This window comes from Falco cherrug, chromosome 6 (genome assembly GCF_023634085.1).
Source record: "Falco cherrug isolate bFalChe1 chromosome 6, bFalChe1.pri, whole genome shotgun sequence".
NCBI classification, from domain to species: Eukaryota; Metazoa; Chordata; class Aves; order Falconiformes; family Falconidae; genus Falco; species Falco cherrug.
In genome coordinates this window covers 53128641-53149824 of record NC_073702.1, presented here as the reverse complement: position 1 = coordinate 53149824, position 21184 = coordinate 53128641, and the positions used below count along the sequence as shown (strand labels likewise).

At 42.8% G+C, this 21184-nt stretch overlaps 1 protein-coding gene across 2 annotated transcripts in view; it reads left to right on the top strand.

The window, feature by feature from the left end:
* The window catches only part of PDE7B (phosphodiesterase 7B), a 181051-nt gene that overhangs the window by 76641 nt on the left and 83226 nt on the right, over positions 1 to 21184 (top strand). Inside the window, exon 1 of one of the 2 annotated variants that reach the window (XM_027809939.2) lies at positions 16935 to 17663. The exons of the other annotated variant lie outside the window; for it this stretch is intronic. Within the exon in view, the coding sequence (XP_027665740.2) occupies positions 17426 to 17663 (238 nt within the window). The 5' untranslated portion in view covers positions 16935 to 17425. Of the gene's footprint in view, positions 1 to 16934; positions 17664 to 21184 lie in introns of those variants that run through there. 2 annotated transcript variants of the gene reach the window in all.

The following is a 21184-nucleotide window of genomic DNA, read 5'->3' as shown; positions in this document are numbered from 1 at the left end:
GCCATCAAGTTTTGCCGACATGTTGCCGTATTTCACCCTACAAGGCAATAATGTTGCCCTATTTCACCCTACAAGGCAATAATGTTGCCCTATTTCACCCAACAAGGCAATAAAAATTCCAGCTGATGTACAGGTGCAGTCCATTCTTAACTGTGCCTGAATATGCCACTTTCAGTCGACCCTGGGCTGCCCGAGTGATGGGTCACAAGACCTAGACAATCTGCTCCTGTCCTCACCTACCTGTTGCCCTTGTTCTGCTCTCTGGCTGCTCACCTGTCCCTCTGCTGAAATTGTATTAGAACTGGGTCCCAGCAGTCCTAATCATCCCCTTGGAACTGTAGTGGGAGTTTTTATCACATCACACATAGACTGACCCAGGAGATTCTAGGAAGTAGCTGGCTTGGCCGCCCCAGTGTGCTGAGGCAATTTAGTCATCCGGTGGGCTATCTCCTGCTTCCAGGAAGTCAAGAACTATCACATCACAGCAGGTTTTAGCTCCTGCCCCCAGGGAAACAAACACATGAAAGCTCACAAAGTTATACCAAACAAAGTAATTCCACTGGCTCAGGCCAGCTGCAGATCCCAGCAGCCTTCTCCTTCACATCTCCTGGCACCAGAAAATTGATGTACCTCTTCTCCTTCAATGCTTTTCTCAATCATGTGATAGCAAGTCAGATTCCCTACTGCTTGCTCTCTCTTTCATATGCTAATGCACATTTTTGTGTTCTCATAACCATTACAAAACCTTCATCGTATACAAATTCTACAAATCCTACGTGCTACCTTTAAAGATAGATTTTTGTTTGAACAGCCTCTTGGTTGCTCATTTGCTTTTTCATATTCCTAGCATGGCAACCATACATTACAATACTTTCTTCCCCAAAGGCTGCACAAATAAAGGAGGCTTTGGCTTTTCTCCGGATATTTTCCCATTGTTAACAGGAATATCTGTTTTTAGACCCTTTCCCGTTCTTCCGTAAAGGTAGCCTTATCTTCTTGATCCATCAGTAACAGCTTGTTACTGATGTGGAACTCAGGCTCTTTGAGGTAGCCTTTCCTGTAATTACTGTTTCTGTCATTAATTGTCCCCTGAAACTTGGGCTATCTTAATGGGATTTGATCTAATTCCTTAGGCTTATATAGGGGGGGAAAAATTCTGCTGCAGTTCTTTGGAGGTATTTAATTTAATTGTCTTATCATTATGGAATAGCTGTTAACATCTGCAAGCTCTTTTCCCGTCCTAGGCTGCATATGGAAATAGATAAGCCTGGCTGAAGCTCTAGATTGTTTTTGGTGAGCAAAGCGGGAAAAAAGTTTGTAAAAGACTGGTACTGAGCCAAAGTATCAAGACTCATATAGATCCTAGGCTTGTTTAGTTATGTTTTATACATAGATCCAACATATTTTCATGCGTATTTTGTCATGCATATATCCAACATAATAAATAAATTTACAAAAGAAATGATGGAACTTTAGAATAAAAAAAATCTAGTTCTGAAGCCTTTGACTATATTCTGTTACTCCATTAAATTACTGCTTAAGAAGGAGTTTAATCTAGGAAAAGAAGGCAGGAGGCAATAAGTAATTGAAAGGCATTGGAAGAAGTGATTGAAGAGTGCAAATGAGAGATCTCAGCTCTAAGCAAGGAATTTATACCGCACAATACTAAGAGTGGTAAATTCTTTTCACAGATAGCACATAGCATCACCAGGGGAGCAGCATGATTTCTCCTTACCTCTTTTGTGCATTTACAGGTCCACAGTAAGAATGTTTATATCTGAGGCTTCCAGACAGTCAACAGAAAGACACAAACATTTTGAGAGCTCTTTTCAGCTCATAGTATAGCAATGTAAATACCTCACATGAATCAAATTAGCTATTTCTGTTGGTTAACTAGAAGGGACCCAAGGACAACTAGCTCAAGAGTTTCCTTCTGAGGAGGAATAATAATAAGAGAGGGCAATAGGACTTTGAGCAGCTCACATGTATGAAGAATCAGACATCCAAGACACTCACCGCTTGTCTGCTCAAAACCACCTGATGCCCTTCTACTGAGGAGTCACGTTTAAAAACAGCCAGTTCTGATTACAGAATAATTAAGGGAATTTTAGAAAGCTTGATTGCAACTTTGATCCAATCTTTATTTTTTAACAATGATCACAAGTAATTCAGCCAGAGGCACAGGGAGGGAGTCACACATTGCCTGATATTTATGGGTTTAATTCCATATGTGCATGGGTGGAAGTGCAGTAGTTTGCCTTGTCTTTGTATGTCTGCACACATACCTACTCTACATACATGAATGAGCATTAGTGGGAGCGGATGTTGTCTAGAAAACATACAATGCTCATTGTGAAGTACTAGCGCAAATGCAAGGTATTATATTGTGTATGTAAAAGGCATTTCACATGATATAATAGAGAAAAATCACTAAATGTGACAAGCTTCATGAATACAGATAATATTCCATGACATGGGAGGTATCAGTCCAACCAATAAACATGATACCACATATTTTAAAAGGAAATTTGGTTCTTTAAGAAACGATGATACATTTTCCTCAGCTATATATCTTTTCCATCATAACTTAAAACCATCAGGCTATGATGTTATGATACCAATGTGCAACATGTTAGAAAGATATCCTTCTTAGTCAGATGATACTTATTCATTAGTTCTTGAAAAATCAATTCATCTTGGATGCTTCTAACTGGATTGTCTGGAATCAGGACACCCAAATCAGCAGTCGTCTTAGAAACCTGCCGCTTCTAGGTCTACTGATTCATAATGAAAAGGGAGTTAATACATTTAAATGCTTTTTGGTGTAGCACAATTGGAGAAGTTTTATGTAAATTCTTAGCAAAATTTAACAACAAAATGAAACAAGCATCTTCTGTAATGTGGAAGATAGCATATGTGAAAGAAATGCATGGAAATTGCTTACAGATATTCAGAATGACAGCTTCGCAAATTCTATTACTGCATATCAGTTCTGCTCAGGAAAGAGACGCTGTTGTTTGCAGATGGGATGGGAAGATCTTCTTCCCACCAAGGCAATACACAGCTGGAGCAGGAAAATCACAGAAAGGAATTTCTGCCTCCCTGTCTTACTGTTTCACAGCTTTTCATACAGTTTAGGTCATGTTGAAAAGCATTCAAGTTCTAGCTGCTCTCAGAGATGCACATCCCTTACAATGCAGAGCAAACTGGCTTGCCTCAACATCGACAGTACTTTTTTGGTATTTAGGTGGGAAGGCAAGGATCTGTTGCAGCTGATTTCGGTGCTGCAGCACGCAGTGCAGGCGACATGCCAGACAGGGCAATTTCTGAGCAAGTCTCGCTTCCAGAGGATCGCAGCCTGCAGCTGGGCTGCCAGCTTTGCCCAACATGGGCCAGGCTGCAAGTGTGGGCTGTGGCTGCCAGCTGTAACCATTCAGCTGATCTATCAGTCATGGTGGGGCTGAAATAAGTGATGAATTAGGTAAGCACTCTTCCCTCTGTTAAATCAGGGGGAATTACTTGTCCCAAACAACATAGGGCATAAAGTAACTGAGGCTTTGTTACTTGTGGCTATGAAAGATGATTGTTAGAAATGGTCCTTGTCCCACTTTTCTGACCAAAATTGATCCTTATCCCACTTTTCTGACCAAAATACTGCTTTGGCCACAATGCTGTTTTAAATTTTCCCTCATAATATATTCAAGTTACGTAGATACAAACCAGCATTTATATCCAGCCCTTTTCAGTAGTGTTCACACCTCAGCCATGAGTGAACAGCACAGCTTATAGCTATTACCATAGTTTGCAACCATCCCCTCACCTAATAGCCCAGATGTTATTGGCAAGGCAACACAAATAATGAAAGAAAAAACCCAAACAAACATGTTCAAATGTGGATGGACAAAAAAGTATCTTTTAAATACTTTTTCAGAATAAAAGCAATTACAGATGCAAGACACTTTTTGTCAGTGATAAGTGGACTGGACAATAAGATAGCTGGACATACCTAACACCTCTTGAACATTGCACCTGCTGAGAACTTTAGGGGTGGTTGCAAGTACTCTGTCCCTGCCTGCACCTGGCCCACGGGAAGACTGCTGACACATCCTGCAAACTGAGATGCTCAGACCTGGAGGTTAGCTGGGGAGACAGCACTTTGCAAGGTCATGCAGGGCTGCCAGCACTACCTGGCATGACTCACAGGCATCGCAAAGGGATGAACTCCTATTCGACTCCCTGAATAAAACCACCACCATTTCTGAACCTGGCTAACAGTGTTACATTTCAACATGTATCTGTAATTTGTACTGGCTTGCCAATTGCGCTTGAACCCTGAGGGTAGCCAGATAGCTATAAATCTTCGTAGCCTGGAATAACTATGTTTGAGACAGATCCTAAAAAATACGTGTAAGTATCTAAGAAGAGGTATAAGGCCTCTATTACTACAGTACGCTAAATGTTCATTATTCCTAACTTTTATGTTTGCTTTCTTCTTTTGAAGAAAAGTAACACTATTCCCATGTTAGCCACAAGAAAACAGTTAACAGCCATACAATGTGGCAGGTATAAGTCACTTCAAGCCACTTAGTTCTGGTTTCCTTATCAACCAACATTATCCAGTGCAGCGTGGTGCTCTTGCAGCTTACATCCCTGGACTTCTTCCCAGAGAAGTCAGGGGGCAAAAGAGAAAGCAGAAGTAGGCTCCAGATCTCATCCCAGCCCTCACTTGTCTCACATCACCAATCCTGGAACCAGGAGAAACTCCTGAGTTTAGGCAGCTTAGATAAAGCCAAAGTGATTAAAACTAATTTCTTAGTATCACACAGGCAATGTGATAGACCAGGGAGCTGAATTCGTATCTGCTCGGAAAAGAAGTACATTACTTTTTAAGAGTATGTGTAACGTGTGACAGATCTTTGGATAGTCCTGAGCTGACATCTGTAGAGATGTAAGACCATTACAAAAGCACATCTCATTTTCTTTTATTTTCCCGTAAGGGCTGTATAAAGGAGAGGAGAAGGGAGAGAATGTCATTAATACAGTGAAACCCCATAAATAAGAACAGATATTGCGAAAACTGCTGCAAACAAGACTGTTTTGGTTATTCTCTTAACTTATGAATATTCATACATCCATTATTGGATACATCCATACATACATTGCTGTTTTCTTGAGCTTCAAAGTCTGAATTTGCAAAATCTATACTTTTTGAGCAATACTGCCGATATGTTGAAGTAGGTAACAGGCAAACCTCAGAAGTTTTGGTGAGTCCATTTTATATAAAAAGAAGTATTTAAAATTCTGAATGTTTGTTTCAGTTTATCTTAGCATCTTGGAATTCACACAGAAAACCTAAGATCAGAATTTTCTCATGAGATTCTCTTCCCTGGAAACAACTGGAGGGTAGCACCTTCCACACTGTTCTCCTGTTCTCATCTTTCCACTCCTGATCTCAGCAGAAACTTAGGTGCACAGCTGACACCAATACTTATTTATTTATTTAGAAAGCAATGGAACATTTTAAACCTCAAAACAAAAAGTAGGAAAGTTTGGTTGTTTGTATTTCTGCCAAAGATGTGATGAATTCTACTAAACAATAGTTAAACAGCAATTGTTATAATTTAAGGCATTTGATCTGTGCCAAATGCTACTCCACTGTGCATTATTGTAATTTAGGGAGCACGAAGCTTACCCAGATATCAGCACAAAACCTGGCTGGTTAAATTATCTAGTTGTTTTCCTGTGGGTCCTCTTTGAGTCACAGGGAAGACACAGGCTCTGTGATACTGTGATTCAGAGTAGGTGGCTAATTTGAGTGCTCTGATTTGTACCCTTGGTGACTGTCTCATCCTCTGTTAGTAGCCAAGCTAGGTATCTAAAGTTGGCGTTGTAAAAGTCTCCAATTACAACTTGTCTGTATAACATCTAGTAAAACAAGGCTCCAACCATACAGACATCTGTTACCAAATTGATTTAATCCAAATTTATTTGTACACTCACATACACACTTGAGGTATACTGGCATTTAGTAATAAAGAAAAAAAAAAAGCATTAAGAAAGTTGTATTTGGCTTTATGCTGCAGGGAAATGACAAAATTGATTTACATGTTAAATAAAACTTCTGTTTGCCTTTAAGATTTAAATATATAATCTATGAAGTTGGTATTTTTCATCTTATCTAGACCAACTATCACCTGCTTGATAAATGTCTGCTCCTTTCATTATCTTCTTTATAAAATAAAGGTAATTAACCATAGTAAAGAGTTACCAATCACTGAATGTATATAGTTCTTTTTTGCCATTCATTCTTTCCTGTTTATCTCTCCATAGTTTAACATTGCTTGAACAGGGAAATTTCTGTCAGTTCCTCTTACCACGGTACATTGGTCCCAGCCACAGGAAAAGGCATCAACTGCAGAACTGCTAAGCCTGGTTCAAAGATATTTGAGTGCTACAGAGATGCTGTCAGGTCTTCCTCCCTCTTCTGTGCCACATACAAGACACCTGCAAGCCACTGAGCTCTTAACTCAAATGCATTCTCATTCCTGTATTCACACCGTCCAGTGCTTGCTCTTGCTTCCACACGCTTCCAGACAGAAAATGTTCAATATGATAGCTACAGCAAGCTGGATTTTTTTTCAGTGGAATAATTTTGCCTCAGAAAAGGTAGTTTCTAAAACAATTCTTTTTATTAACATTTTTTCTATGAGGGAAAGTTGCTTCTCATTTTGTTAAGAAAACAACGAGCATTACATTCTGACCTTTTCTGGTAATTTTCCTTCGCTATTGTTTTGTTAATTTATTTAGACTTTAATATTCTAACATGTTTATTCAAATGTTATTCAAATACCAGGTTAAATGTTATTCAAATATCAGGTTATAGGATCTGTTATTCTAATGCAATGCTTTGAAGTTTTCTCAACATAATACTCACTACATCAAAAGGAGAAAAATATTTTCTCAGAAGTCATTTATTGCAAATTTTTAAATTCTGCCTGGTGGACATTCAGTTCTAACTTCTAATTTCTAACAAAACCAAAGTCTGACATTTTCATAAAATAAATTCTGCTTTACAACTTGCTACTGTTAACATTATTTTTATTATGTTAGCAATTGTGTTCTGAACTAAGGAACTGTGCTCTTTAAAAGAAAATATTAAGGAAACAGTAGGCAGTCCTATATGAGTACGCACTTCTGTTTGTGCTGTGACTACAAAAGGAAGCTTATGTTCATGCAAAGATGAGAATTAAATAAGTATTTCCTATTGCACTTATACAGGTATATGTGATGGCATAGTTGGAAACCTGAGATTTAGCCATTAAAAAACCAGCTGATGTAGATGGCAAATGTCAGCAAAGGAAAGGCAGTTCATTTTCCAATTCATTAGCATAGGAAACTAGTGGTTTAATAGGATGATAGACCAAATGACGTTTGATTTTTTTTCCATACAGTCACAAAATTTGGTAAAAGTTACATCACTTCTTTGCACGCTAGCCCCACTAAATTGTTTCCTGTGCCAGTGTTCCAGCTGAAGTTGGAAATACTAGAGGACTTCTTTCCCTTTCTGAAAAGCCAAAGTTAATGGTGGCTGAAACCAATTTCATCTGGTATTACTTGAACATTGATATTATACTTCTAAAATAACAGCAAAAACTATGTAATGGGTTTCATTAAAGTCCATAAGAAGTTCCTGATAAAAATAACAGAAACCATTTTACTTATTTAGTATATGCAGAATATTCCATTAAAGACAAACCAGCATTAGCAAGAAGATAGACTAGATCATCGTTTGGACTTTTTTAACTCTGATTTTGGGAAACAGTAGCAAACACCCTGTAACATCTCTACTTTTCAAAGCACTTGAGAATTAACAGAGCTGTATGGGAAGTGAATACAGAACTGGGGATCACAATTGTCCCTGGCAGTTCAGTGCTCCCTTGAGCACTGAAATTTTCTTTCCTTGGCTTATGGAGACACACAGCAATCTCCTTCAGTCAGCTTCTCTGAGTGTGATGAGAACTTTGCAGGTTTCAAAAAAAAGGGTGACTACCAAGCCTGTGCTTACAGAGAGAAGATGGTGCCTGTCATTCTAAGGATCTGAGCTTGGTTTCTGAATTAAGCATCCTTAGACTGCAACTGCGGGTGGCAGAAAATGTTTGAGGGAGCAATCACTCTTATTTTTAGCTCTGTCATCCCACCCAAGGGTAGCTGAAAATGGTTTTGTTGTTTCTAGAGGATCTGTCAGCAGAAGTCAAGCTAAAAAAAGTAACCCAAAAGTCTTAAAATTGTGAGATTAAGTAACCAGTGATGTCTTGCACTTGATTTGGCATATGATATTGCAGGCCTCAGAAAAGTAGATCAAGCACAGGCAAATATAGTGCCTAGTATTGAACAGGTAGTGAAAGGGAGACAGAAATTTTGCCTGGTGTATCGCACCTGAAAACTTCTGAAATCACATTGTTACTGATCGTAGGAGATGTTTATGAATGTCAATATCATGACCAAAGCTTACATTTTCATGTGTGGCTAAGGTCTGGGAAAAAAATCTGTATACAGTACAGTATTTGCATGACCATCTTATCAAAATAACCTGAATGCTTTCCTCTTTTACCAAGTTTTTGATCAATTATGGAATTTTTTAAATGTATCTTAGAACTACTGTGTATCTAAATGAATATTGCTATCGTAAGAGCTGTGCAGAGCCCTGCAAAATGATGTGTGATTGCTTGGACTGAAAAAAAGAATAATCATAACCTATATCTTAGGAAACATTGGAAAACATTTATGATTTTACATATGGTCAGGGTATCTTGGAAAGCGTACTACAGCTGGATCTACATTACTGAGAGCAGCCTGTCCAAATACAGCTGAAAGAAACAGTTTTTCCAGAAAGCGGCCCTTCCATCTGCAGATCTAGTGGATGCCTTTAACAAGTTATAGATAGTTTTTCCTCCTAGAATATATCCTTGGAGGTTTTTTTCTTTCTGCAGCATCATCAGAAAGACTACATTTTGAGTGGAAGCTGTAGTGAAGAAAAGAACCAACATGTGTTTGCGTGATTATCAATGGGGTTTGATAACATGGTAATAAAATGCCAGCATCAAGGGTGACAGCAGAGCTCCAAAGCTGCTGATGCCAGTGGAGCTACATTTACACAAATGCACTTGTAAGAAATGCAAAGAGCTTGATTACAGTAAATATGGCCTGATTTTGCAGTCATGAGAAACTAGGTCAGAGGGAGCTTAGTTTATCACTAGGATGTTTGTGCATCATTGTTAGACCTTTCCCACGACTTCCCAGCTGTATCTCCTATCCATCCCTGCAGCAAACTGCTCTCACTGCTGTCATCAAAGATGCAAAGAGGGAAATGAAGCCATAGCGCTTCTGTGAGAGGGCAAATACCCCCAGCTTGGGGGTATGCACATCATTGGAAAGCTGATGTGCAGACTGAATAGACACACAAAGTGTGGTTCAGCTGAGCATGAATGTAGAAAAGATGCTCATGTGACACAGATATTTCTTCCAAAATACACATCTGTATTTGTTCCACTATAATTTAGTGGCCTAGGTATTCAACGTGACCAAAGTATCAAGCATATTTAGTCACTGCTAGCAGTAAGTCCACAATCAGAATGTACATGGCATCAGGCAAAATCCAATTCAGTTGTATTACTTTACTCTCACATTGCAAATAGGAATAAATTTGGATGATGTCTGCAGAAGGCCTATTCCTACCTATGCCATCCTAATGCTCATTACAGGGTCTAAATGCGATTACACAGAAAAATAAATTCACCATTAATTATTAAAGGCAAAATTTTAGGCAAAAACTGAATAACAAGGAGTAGATACTCTGCAATATTAATATGCGCAGCCATAAAATACCTAACAAGTTTAAAAAGTTAAGAAATATGTATTAATTTTATAGTAGTTAGTGCTTCTTTTCCTAGTCAAACATTATTTCCTTTCCATTTTGAAAGCTAAAAGGAAAAACTAAGTTATCAGATCTTGTGATACCTGATTTATAAATGAAGGAACAAGCCTTATTATTCCTCTCTATTTATCATTATAGTTATGTCCCACTTATTCTTATTGTACTATGCTTTCTTTGACAAAAATTTAAACTAGATATCACTTAATGCAGATTTTTTGGCTACTCACTTTATTTTTACAATTTCAAAAGACAAGAAAAGTCATCATCATAGTTGCAAGTCTTTTCTGTGTACCATAAGGGGCAAGGATACTATAGGCTATACAGCCACTCTTGCCATCTCATTAAGGTAAAAGGTGAAAGAAGGAACATTTCAAATGTGATGCATCTCTCACCCTTTAGACTGCTGCCATAATTTTTAGATGCTTATATCCCAACTGAGAAAACATGTATGCACGTGCTCAGCTTTAAAGACAGCAGTAAGTAATCCTTTTGAATTCATTGAGACTACCGAGTTACTCAATATTGGTTATGTATTTAAGGCATATGCATCTCTCATCTGGTTAGTCCCTTTTTCTATTTCGACTTTTTTTACCTATTCACAAAAAGGAATCCTGCAGGATGCAGCAGTTATTCTTCTCGTAGGGTTATTACATAAAGATTATGACTAGCATTTCCACTGTCTCATATAATAGGTCATTATTTTCTGCCTACCTGATTTCTACCTACATTTTCAATTAGATGCAGTGTTCTTAACCTCCTACTCCATTACCCTAGTCCATTATTAAGCATCCGTTGCAAAACCATTGTGAAGATCATTGCATAGCAGCTTGTTTTGGGATGGCAATGAGTTTTTCTTAAATCTCTTGACTGTACCTTGGCTTAAGTAAATCTCGCTTGCATGTAAGAATTGAGGGAGGCCATACATTAATAGAGTCCATCAGAGACATTGTGCAACACAGTTAAATATAGTGCTGGTGACTCCTTTCTTACTTCTTCAAATTATCATTATTATTTTCTTATTATGGTTTATTAAGGTGAGATGAGTCTATTATCTGTTATTTCCTTTAAAGCCACATAGAATTTCACCATGTACTGTGGGAAATTTTAAGCATCAGACTCAGTATGCTGAACTTTTAATTTTCCAAAGCAGGCAATGGAAAAATTACACAACCTCACTGTTTCCAATTAGTTATGGACTTCTGTTTATTCCTTTACCACAAGTATTTTTGCTTAGTTAGTAGTACAAATTGTTAATCATAAAAATGTGCTATCTCACATGTGCTAAGAATGAAAAAGGAATTGGCTTCTTGCCCTACTGAACTCAAGCAATCCTCATTCCTCGTTTCCAGACCTTTTTCCCAAGGAGTCTGATTGACTGATGACAACAACAAAAGATTACCGTGAACCCACAGAACGCCACTGCCTGTCCTCAAATTTTCCCAGTAGGTGAGACTCTCAAGCAGTTCAGGAAATAACAAATAGTGCATCCTACCACTGCCTTAAAAATTCACTTCACTGTTCTTGACAATGAGATGGTAGCAGATAAAAAAATCTTCTACTGTGTACCTTGAGTCTGTATAAAAAAAAATATTTTTCCTAGCAAATTGTTGAGAACTGATAGTAAAAATATTAAAATAATGTCAGGGTTAGGAAAAAAAAGTTCTGAGAGAGTTTATAGAATTTAGTATGTCTGGTCTAGGGCAAAGACATAGTAACTGTCCCCATATAAATGTAAAATTATTCATATTTAATAAAGTAATGGCAATGATAGAGATAGCTAAGAGTAATTGTTCTTACTAGTAAGAATAAAATTAAAAATAATAGACATCTGGAATAAGACAAATGCAGGGCAAAGAATAAAAAAAAATATACTAAGATTTTTAAAGTAATGAAAGAAACCTTCCAGGAGGTCATTAGAAAAATTGTTGCAAGCTCTTCATAACTCTGCCTTCCTATGTTTCTTCTGTCATATTCTCCAAGCTTCTTAGGCACTGTGTTCCCTTCTCCCCTTCCCTACTCACTCACATTCATGTTTTCTCTGTTGCTCCTTTTAAACTGCCCTGAAAATGTGCAGCACTTCTTTTTTTCCTTTTACTTTATGTGTAAGCACTGTGCCCCACCATTTGCAATCTTCTCTTTTATCTTAAACTTACATCACACCCCTGAAGTCTTCTAAAACTTGATCCCAGTGACAGTGCACTCACGTGTTCTGACCCTAGGCAATGGCCTAGCCTATTGTCTCTGCAGCCCCTAGGACAGAGGCAAAGATGTGCTTTTCACAAGTGACTACTGATTTAAGATGATTCCGCTAATAAGTGCTCTCCAAAGACGCATGCTTTACATTTCCTAAAAATCAGTATCTGATAGTCTTTGAAACTGGTCGCTACATTTGGAGTACTTAATGTTTGCTAATCACTTAAAAAATCTGGTAGTCTTTTTCCATTTTTTTTTTAATAATGTACTGTATGATAGACAATATAAAATCTTTTCAAGTGTCTGTTTGGGACTGTACTTGTACTAAGTTTGACACAATACAATGGTGTGGGTTAGCTAAAAGAATAGACAGTGGTTGCAATAGTAATGGATCTGCCATTCTACTAATTTATGAGCTGTTTTTTCAAACATTTGCTATCATATAGAAGTGAGAGGAAGAATAGAATATAACTTCTCCTTTACAATGCCCTGTTAATACAGAAAGGCAAAGACGCCTGTACTCCAAGGAAGCTGTCAGCAAAGTTGCAGGCTGGAGGTCCCAGTATCACTTAAAGAGTACTGGCAAGCAGGAGGTCATTGCTGGGGAATGAAGCTTGGGGAGGGAAGCAAAAGGAAAAGGCTGGGAGGCGTGGAGGGGGAGAATCAAGGATCTTTCTTCACCATTCTTTTTTTACAGCTTTTGTGTGTCTGGACTGATTTGTTGTGGGAGAGCTGCTGGAGACAGTATATTTGGCACAGGACAGGGTAGCTCAAAGCCAAAAGGATGGTGCTATTGCCAGTTTAATCCATGGCTTTTCTTTCTCTTTTTTTTTTCCTCTTTCCCCCTCCCTCCTTTTTCTTTGAAGGAAGGAAAAGGGGAAGAAAGGGACTTGCAATGAAAACCAGAGCAGTGGGTTAATGATGGCCCTGCAGGCTTCAGTAGACTGGAAAGATACACAAGGCACTTCCTCTACCATCTGGCATGCAATTCTGCTGCTGCTGCTCTCAGTACATAACTTTGGAGTGAATAAGCAAACAAGTAAAACTTTTTAAGAGACACCAATTATGAAACACCAGCTATTAATCTGTCATCTTACTCCCTTCCCTTTTCTCCCACCACCGTATTCCTATCCTCAAGTCTTTTCCAGTTCTCGTGTCTACCTGTGAAAAAATGCACTGCTGTGTCAGGTTTTCAGATGACTCCGTTCGCCTTTCCGTTGGCATTGCTTCTCGGGACGAATGAGGGCCAGAGCTAATACAGTTATATTGCTCTTGTAATCACTTGAGTTTTTTTGACTCGGAGTCAGAGAGAAATGCAGTTAGTAGCAATAAAGCCATCCATCTCTGGTCAAAGATTTCCTTCGAGTCTGACTGGAAGTGAGAATGCGAAAGAGAAGTTTTAGGTGAGCCGAGCTTGCTCAAGGACTGTTTAAAATGCAGTCACAAATGGCTGGGTACATTGCTGTGTAGGAGTATGTTGTTTTGATTCTGACGGCTTTTCTCAAGCGCAATGAAAAGCGTTACATTGAGGTCACATTCTCAAGCTGGGTAAATCACCACAGCACAACTGAAGTCAGAGAAACAGAGAACTTGCAAAATATCAGCATTTTGTCTCTTAAAAGTCTTTCAGAGTGATGCTGCATGATTTTTTATGCTGAAAACTTCATAATCAAATATATATCTTCCAGGCTTTCCCGTGACCAGCTCTTATCTGTCTCCATTCTTACAACAAGACAAAAGGAGAGTCAAACAGTAACAGAAAAATCTTGGATGAATTAAGGATAAGTAACCACTGAATTGTAGTACAACTGTGAAGCACAAATTTAGTAAGAATAAGATGTATTAATTTACAGGCATACCCATTAATGCCAGCAACTTTTTTTACACATTTTTTTTCATTCACAACTGCTGATCCTTAAACTGTCCAGAAAGCAGGAAAAAAAAGGAAACTCCAGGCTATCTAGAGCAGTTGCTTTCATTTCACACTAATTTTCCCCCAAAAAATATATACTGTCTGTTAGGTTTATTACATAGCTTCTTGAAATACTAAAACTATAACAACAGATCACAGTTTCAGTTTGTTTTTTGACTAGCTTCCTGCTTTGCACCTGTAGAACTGTAAGTGAAAACAAATACAACAAAAAATTCAATTCTGACTGCCTGATCCTATCTACAATGCAGGTACATACCCAAGTGACCCAGCTACAGGTGGCACAAAACTTTTCACAGTTGTATTGGGTCAGGCTGAGCCCCACAGCAGCCCCCATAGTGCTGTGCTTTGCCTTGGCAGCTAGAAAGGTGGTGAAAGCACAGCAGTGTTTTGGCTGCTGCTGAGCAGCCTTGCACAGCACCAAGTCTGTCTCTCCAACCTTCCCCCCCACCCCCCAGCAGGCTGGGGATGGGCAAGGTCTTGGGAGGGGACATAGCAGGGAAGCTGACCCAAACTGACCAAAGGGATGTTCCATATCATATGATGTCTGCTCAGATATAAAAGCTAAGGGAAAGGAGGAGGAAGGGGGGGGCATTTGTTATTTATGACGTTTGTCTTCCGGAGCAACTGCTACACGTACTGAAGCCCGGCTTCCCGGGAAGTGGCCGAACATCGCCTGCTGATGGGAAGTAGAGAATAACATCTTTTGTTTTCCTTTGCTTCCGCGCACACGACCTTTGCTCTGCTTCATTAAACTGCCTTTATCTTGACCCACAAGGTTTTTTTCATCTTTTCTTCCCCCCGCCCCTCCCTGTTCTGCTGAGGAGGGGAGTGATGGAGCAGCTTGGTGGGCAGCTGGTGTGCAGCCACGGTCAACCCACCACAGTCCTTTCTGGTACCCAATGTGGGGCACTTTGAATCACCTTCCTCCACATGGCCCATGTGCACAAGATATAAAGGATATAAAAAGGTAGCGTAGATCTTGAAAACTCAGAAGATTGCTGTTGCTGCTATCAATAGGGTTGGTGGCTAAGTTCTGTTAGGCACTTAATATTCAGATATTCATCTAAAAATTGGGCTGGGCATCTGTGAATACATTGTCTTCCAAGATGTCTGGTATTTTTTGCGTCCAGTGAAGCTGGAAATGCCATAAGGATAGCCTTTCTTTCACAGTGCTGTGGCACTTTTGCTGCTTGCCCCAGCTAGGAGCAGGAAGTGCACAGGTAAACAAAGAGGAAAAACAGTAACTGGGGAAAAGTGTTACTGCAAGGCCTTGTAGCTCAAAACCGAAACGAAGTAGTTGGGTTGTAAGGTTTAACTCAGCCAGGTAAGTATTGTTAGTCTTTTGGACTTCAGTTGCCTAGTTTATCCCTCTCTAACAGGAACAACATTGCTTTAAAGAGTAATTACACAACACACACTACTATGAAAAACCTAAACTATCACAAGAAGCCATATGAACTTAAAAACAATAAAATTTGCCTTTCCACAAATCATAACGATAGATTGTATGAATGTGTTAATGCTTGTGCTACTGTACTGCACATCATCTATTTGTTTTCTTTGTTCTTAACCCCTTTGTTCCAAGAGTCAGGATATCCTGATGCTAAGGACACTGCAAAATAACAGTACAACAATAGTATAATACTTTGGAAGTGCTTCACAATTTTCAGGACAGACCCGCCCGAAAGTGTAGTATGCTGGTAGTGTGGCACTACAGCCTCCAGTCAAAATAGGGCTAGTTTTTGAAAAGCACTAGGGTTTTCAGTTTGAGGTGGAAACATTAAGATAAGCATGGCAGAGGATCCTAGAACAGGGGAAACAGCACACTGCCCTGGCTGATGTTGGCAAGAGGAGGAAAGGCTTGTGCGCTGTTTCCTGCATGAAAAGGTGTTTCTTAACTGTCGGTCCATTCTCTTGGTTCCTCTTCCTCTGTGAAGGAAGAGCCTACTTGTTTGCCAGTTTATTTTTCCACCTGGAGAGAACGCAGAACACTGCATGTAACCCAGAGAAGGCAAATGTACTAACTATGAATGCTAGGAAATACTATCATGCCAACTAAAATCCCATTAAACAACTCCTTCTGCACTTTCAGTGGAAACGAAGTGCTGGTGCAAGAGCCCACCCTCCACCCCACCGCTGTAAGCTCTGTAAACTAACAGCTAAAGGACAGGCCAGTACCAACAGCAGGCTAAAAGGGACTATTTTGTATAAAGGCAAAATAAAAGTTCGGAAAATGGCAAGGCCCCTCCCGGTGGGGGATCCCGGGGCAAGGCTGGGAGCTGCCACGCTGCTCGCCCGACGGCAGCGAAGAGTTTACCCAGGGAAGAGCTCGTCTAGGGAACAGCTCGCCCAGGGCTGCGGAGCCCCGGCAGCCGCCTCACTTTGCATGAGGCAGAGCACTCTCCCGGGGGGGTGCGGGGGTTGCCTTGTTTTTAAAGATTAGTGATGAGTAATCGTCTTCTCGTTGGAGCCCGTGAGTGACCGCTGCCACCGGGCAGTGTCCTAACGTGAACCCACTCAGGTGGAGCTCTGCGGCCGCAGCGATGAGGACGCGGGGCAGACCCCCACATTCCCCCAAACCGTAAATGCAGCAGCCCGTTCCTCGCCGACCCGTCAAGCGCCGGCACCGCCGCGGCCCTTCCGCATGCCCGGGCCGTAGGTACCGTCCCTCGGGCTGGCGGGAGCAGGCGGGGGGCACCGCACGCCGCCGGCGGACCCGCGCCCCGCTCCCGGCCCTCGCAGCGAGCGGCGGGACGCGGATCGCCGCCTCTCCTCCCAGCCAAGGGCGGCCGAGGTTACGGCGGGGTTTGACTAAGAGGCCAAAACCCCCGTCGGCTCCGTCAGCCCTGCCCGGCGAGGGCGAGGAGGAAGGCGGCGGGGGTGGGGGCTCCCCCACGGCATCCCGGCAGGGATGAAGTCAAACCGCCTCCTCCGCAGCGCACGGCGGGGCTGAGGGGTGGCTCTGCCCGCCCAGCCCCGCAGCCCCCGACCGCCGCTGCCGGGCTGCGCCAGCCCCCGCGCCGCGCCACCGCCGCCGGCAGCAGCGGCCCGAGCCCCCGCCCCCGCCCCCGGGGCTCGGCGCTGCGCCGCGCCGGCATGAGCGGCGGCTCCGCGCCTGCCCGCCAGCCGCTTCGCCCCGGCTGCCGGCGCCTGGCGGCGGGCTGAGGGCGCGGCGGAGCCCGGCGCTCCTTCCTTCCGCGCCCGCAGCGCGGGGCCGGGGCCGGGGCCGGGCGGCGACGGGGCGCGCCCCCTGCGCGGGGAGGTGGCGGTGGGCGGCCGGGCGCCCCCGCCCCGCTCTGGATGCCCATCGCTGCGGCTCGGGCCGGGGGGTGGCCGCGGCTCCCCGGCGGGGGGCGCGGGCCAGGATGCCGGTGCTGGAGCGCTTCTTCCCCGCGGCAGAGCCGGGCAGGCGGCGGAGGACGGGGGAAGAGCCGATGCCCTTTCCCATGGGCAGCCTGCCCGGTTATCAGCAGGGGACCCTGGCTTGGGACTTGCCCGAGATGATCAAGATGGTAAAGCTCGTTTGGAAATCCAAGGGGGAGCTCCGCGGGGCGAAGCACAGAGGGGCTTTGGAGAGCGAGGATGCCCTGGGCGGTCCGGCAGGTACGTTTCCCCCGCCGTGCTGCTCGGGGGAGCCGGGGCGCAAAAGCGGCTGGGGACCAAGGGTGGCGGGGAGCCGGCCCGGCCCGTCCTGGGGCAGAGCCGCCGGGGCCCGGGGCTGCCGCCGCCGGGGCCCGGGGCTGCCGCCGCCGGGGCCCGGGGCTGCCGCCGCCGGGGCCCGGGGCTGCCGCCGCCGGGGCCCGGGGCTGCCGCCGCCGGAGCGGGGCGCGTTGGGACGGCGCGGGGCCGGGAAGCGCTGCCCGACGGTAACACCGTGCTTCTGGCAGCCTCCGCGCTCCCTCTCCGCGGCCACCCGCACACGCGGAGTTTGCGCCAGGTCTGGGTGACCGGCGGCACTCCCCCCTGAAATCTGTTGCGTGCTTTTATCAGCGGGGTGATAAAAGCTCAGCGCCAACGAGAGCAGGTCGCAGCGCGGCTGTGAGGCTGACCTCGGGCAGGGGAGCCGGGCTGGGTGCCGGCGGGGGGAGCCTTGCCCCGCTCCGCGCCCCGCTCCGCAGCGGCAGCCCCGCGGCCCAGGTGCCGGCAGCGGCAGCGCGGCCGCGGCAGGAGCGGGGGTGGCTGCGCCCGCCTCAGCGCCGAGGGCTTCCCCGGTTGGTTTCGCTGCGGCTTTCTAAGCGCATGGCCTCGCCTCTTACGCCTCCGGACTGCACCCACATCTTTGAGTGTGTTTGGCTCGTTTCACATGAGCTTCCCGTCCTCCCCATCGGGAACGCTGAGCGACACCCTTACGGCTCGTGTGTTGTTAGCTACCAGTATGAAAAACTTGAGACCTGTTCTTGGAGTAACACTGCCCCATCCCACTGCGTTCGTTCAGAGCATGGTATATTACTGGCTAAAGAGCACATGTTTTTTTACTAACTTTATAAATCTTGCACGTCATTTTTTTTCCTAACTCACTAACAGCTATGGCACCATATCAAATGCTTTATTGAAGTCCAGGTTAGACTTCTAGCATTTTCATTGGGTAGAAATAAGTTGTCATGTTACCACGGTACTTCTGATACTGCATCTTATCCCGTGCTCCACGTTGCTTATGGTTCAAAACCTCTTGCCTTCTGCTGGAGGCCACCTCTTGCCTCCTTCAGAACCTCCTGACTTCTGTTAAGTCAGGCTCATAGGCCTACGACTGTCTCAGTATCAGTTTATTATTTCTTGATTCTCCTGTCCTCATACTACTGTGACTTAATAGACTTACTGACACTGTGTGGCTCATTCCTTCAGAACTCTGGACTGTCTTATCTCCGCAACCTGTTCACTAAACTCTTCCAGTGCATTCAGTCTTCAGAGATTATGCTTTCATCTTCCTTTGGTGTACCCTTTATCAAGATCTACAATTTACAGTATTTTGTACCCAAATAATTTAATTTCTTATGTAGAATAACCTCATTGCAGGTATTTCAAAGTTCATGTATGTGTATGTATCTATTCCATAGTGAATAAGTATCTGTGTATGACTTCTGGATGCTCTCCGAAGTTGGCTGATTGGTCATTGTATGTCCATTTTTCAAATGTTTGCAGTTAAACTAGGAAATGTTCCACTTCTGTTTTGAAAAAGGGAAGATCAGTTCTCAGGCTGCAAGGAAGATGTACATCCTGCTATCCCATTCTTTGGGAATCACTTCAGTTTAGAAGAATAAGTAAGAGTGTTGTGGATAAAGAAATGGGAGGTCAAATTGCTCTTTAAGACTTGTAGCAAATCAGCTGGGAATGTACCATGGCCAACCAGGGAGATTGAGGTTTGTGTGGTGAATGGTGGGTGTTCAGAGATGGACCCTACTCAAACAGAACTTAAATGTTGCATTAGTTATACCTCATGTATGAGTAATAGTGGTTTTTCAGTATGTTTGTGTAATATCTGGTGAAATTAGTTTCGTTAGGTAACAAATGAGATTCGCCTTCAGATTCCTGGAGGCAACTAAAAATGTGTGTGAATGTACAGAGCCAGATTAGTCCACTAGCAGGATATGAGTAACTTGCATTTACTCAAGTGGCTATTACTCGTATCCTGTGAAGGGACAGTCCTCTTCATGGTGCCAGATCCTATTTCACAAGCTCAGTTGACTTGCAGCAGTACAAATCAGAACAGAAGATGACGTGACTCTAACTCTCAACACTTTAAATACGAATCATCAGACAGTTTGAGTGAACCAGACTTGGGTTGCTGGTTTTTCCTCTTCAACAACAGTCATCCTAGTAGTTTTCCCTCTTGTGGTTTCATTTTAGTCACTTTAAGTACATTGGAGTATGTGGGAAAACCAGTAAATGCTGAAATCTAGTGTACTTACATATGTGAAAATCAAAGAATGCAGAAATGGGAAGAAAAGATCATCGTTTGGAAGGATCAGTAGTATGAGGTACGCAGCTTTGTGTTTGCACAGTGTTTTGTATGTGTTTGGACCCTTTAAAAAAACCCAACAACAGTATAACTTACATCTTATAAAAAGGCAGTACTTCAATAGGAAATCAGATTTTTTTCAGGTGAAGCAAAAGCAAATAACTTCTGCTTAAGGTACTGCTAGCTAGTAGGCAAATAAAGGTTGATTGTTCAGTAGTAGAGTTCACAGCACTTTCCACATCAAGGGCTTTTTCATTTAAATTTGTAAGCATTCATGTGATAACTCATGTTCTGTTATCACATCCTCATGAAGCTGTTTTGCTTACAGTAGAAGAGGAGGAAATAGATACAGATTCTGGAAGGAAACTGTTAAAATTTCTGCCTTGCTTGATCATGTTAATAGAGGTTTATCTAGGCAAATTCCCTTGTCTTAGTCTGAATGACTGGACTTGGCTTTGGGCTGGCTTTCTAGAAAGGAACAACCCTCTTAACCATAGGGAGTGAGGAAGAAGGAGAACTATATCTGGACATGATGTCAGTTCTGTGGATGGCAATGTCTTGGGGACCCATATAGCTGTAATTCATACCACATTCCTCTTTCCTGAGGTACAAGTAGAGAGTTACTAGAGAGCAAAACTGTCTGGGTGTTCTGGGCTCTCAAATAAAAGAGCTATATCTGGGTCTTTCATCTTCTTGTTCAGTACTGGGAATAAGCTACTCAATCTCCCCGCAGAAAAAGTTTGCAATACATCATGCAGCATATAGTTGGGATGAATGAAGAACCCAGATCTTACAGAGACTGCTTGCCTGGAGTTTCTAATGATGATTTATTTTCCTTTCCAGAGCAGTAAAGCTCACATCTTGAGCCTTTTCTTATTGCTACACTGCTTTTTAAAGTTAGTATCAATTAAGACTGCAGACCTTTCTCCTGCTCCTGGCCTGCTGTTGCTTAGTAACTCTTTTTTCAATCCCTGACCGAATCAGCTCAAAACAGTGGTTTGGTGAAGACTCTCCGGCTGTGCCAGAAGCCATTTCACATACTCAAACTAGGCTTGTGATAGTAAGCAATAATGGAACATAATTAATTTGAAAAGTATTGGGTGGGAAATGGGTATAATTCAGTGTCATTCCTTACAGTATTTCAAATAGAGTATTTGCAAGCCAGTGC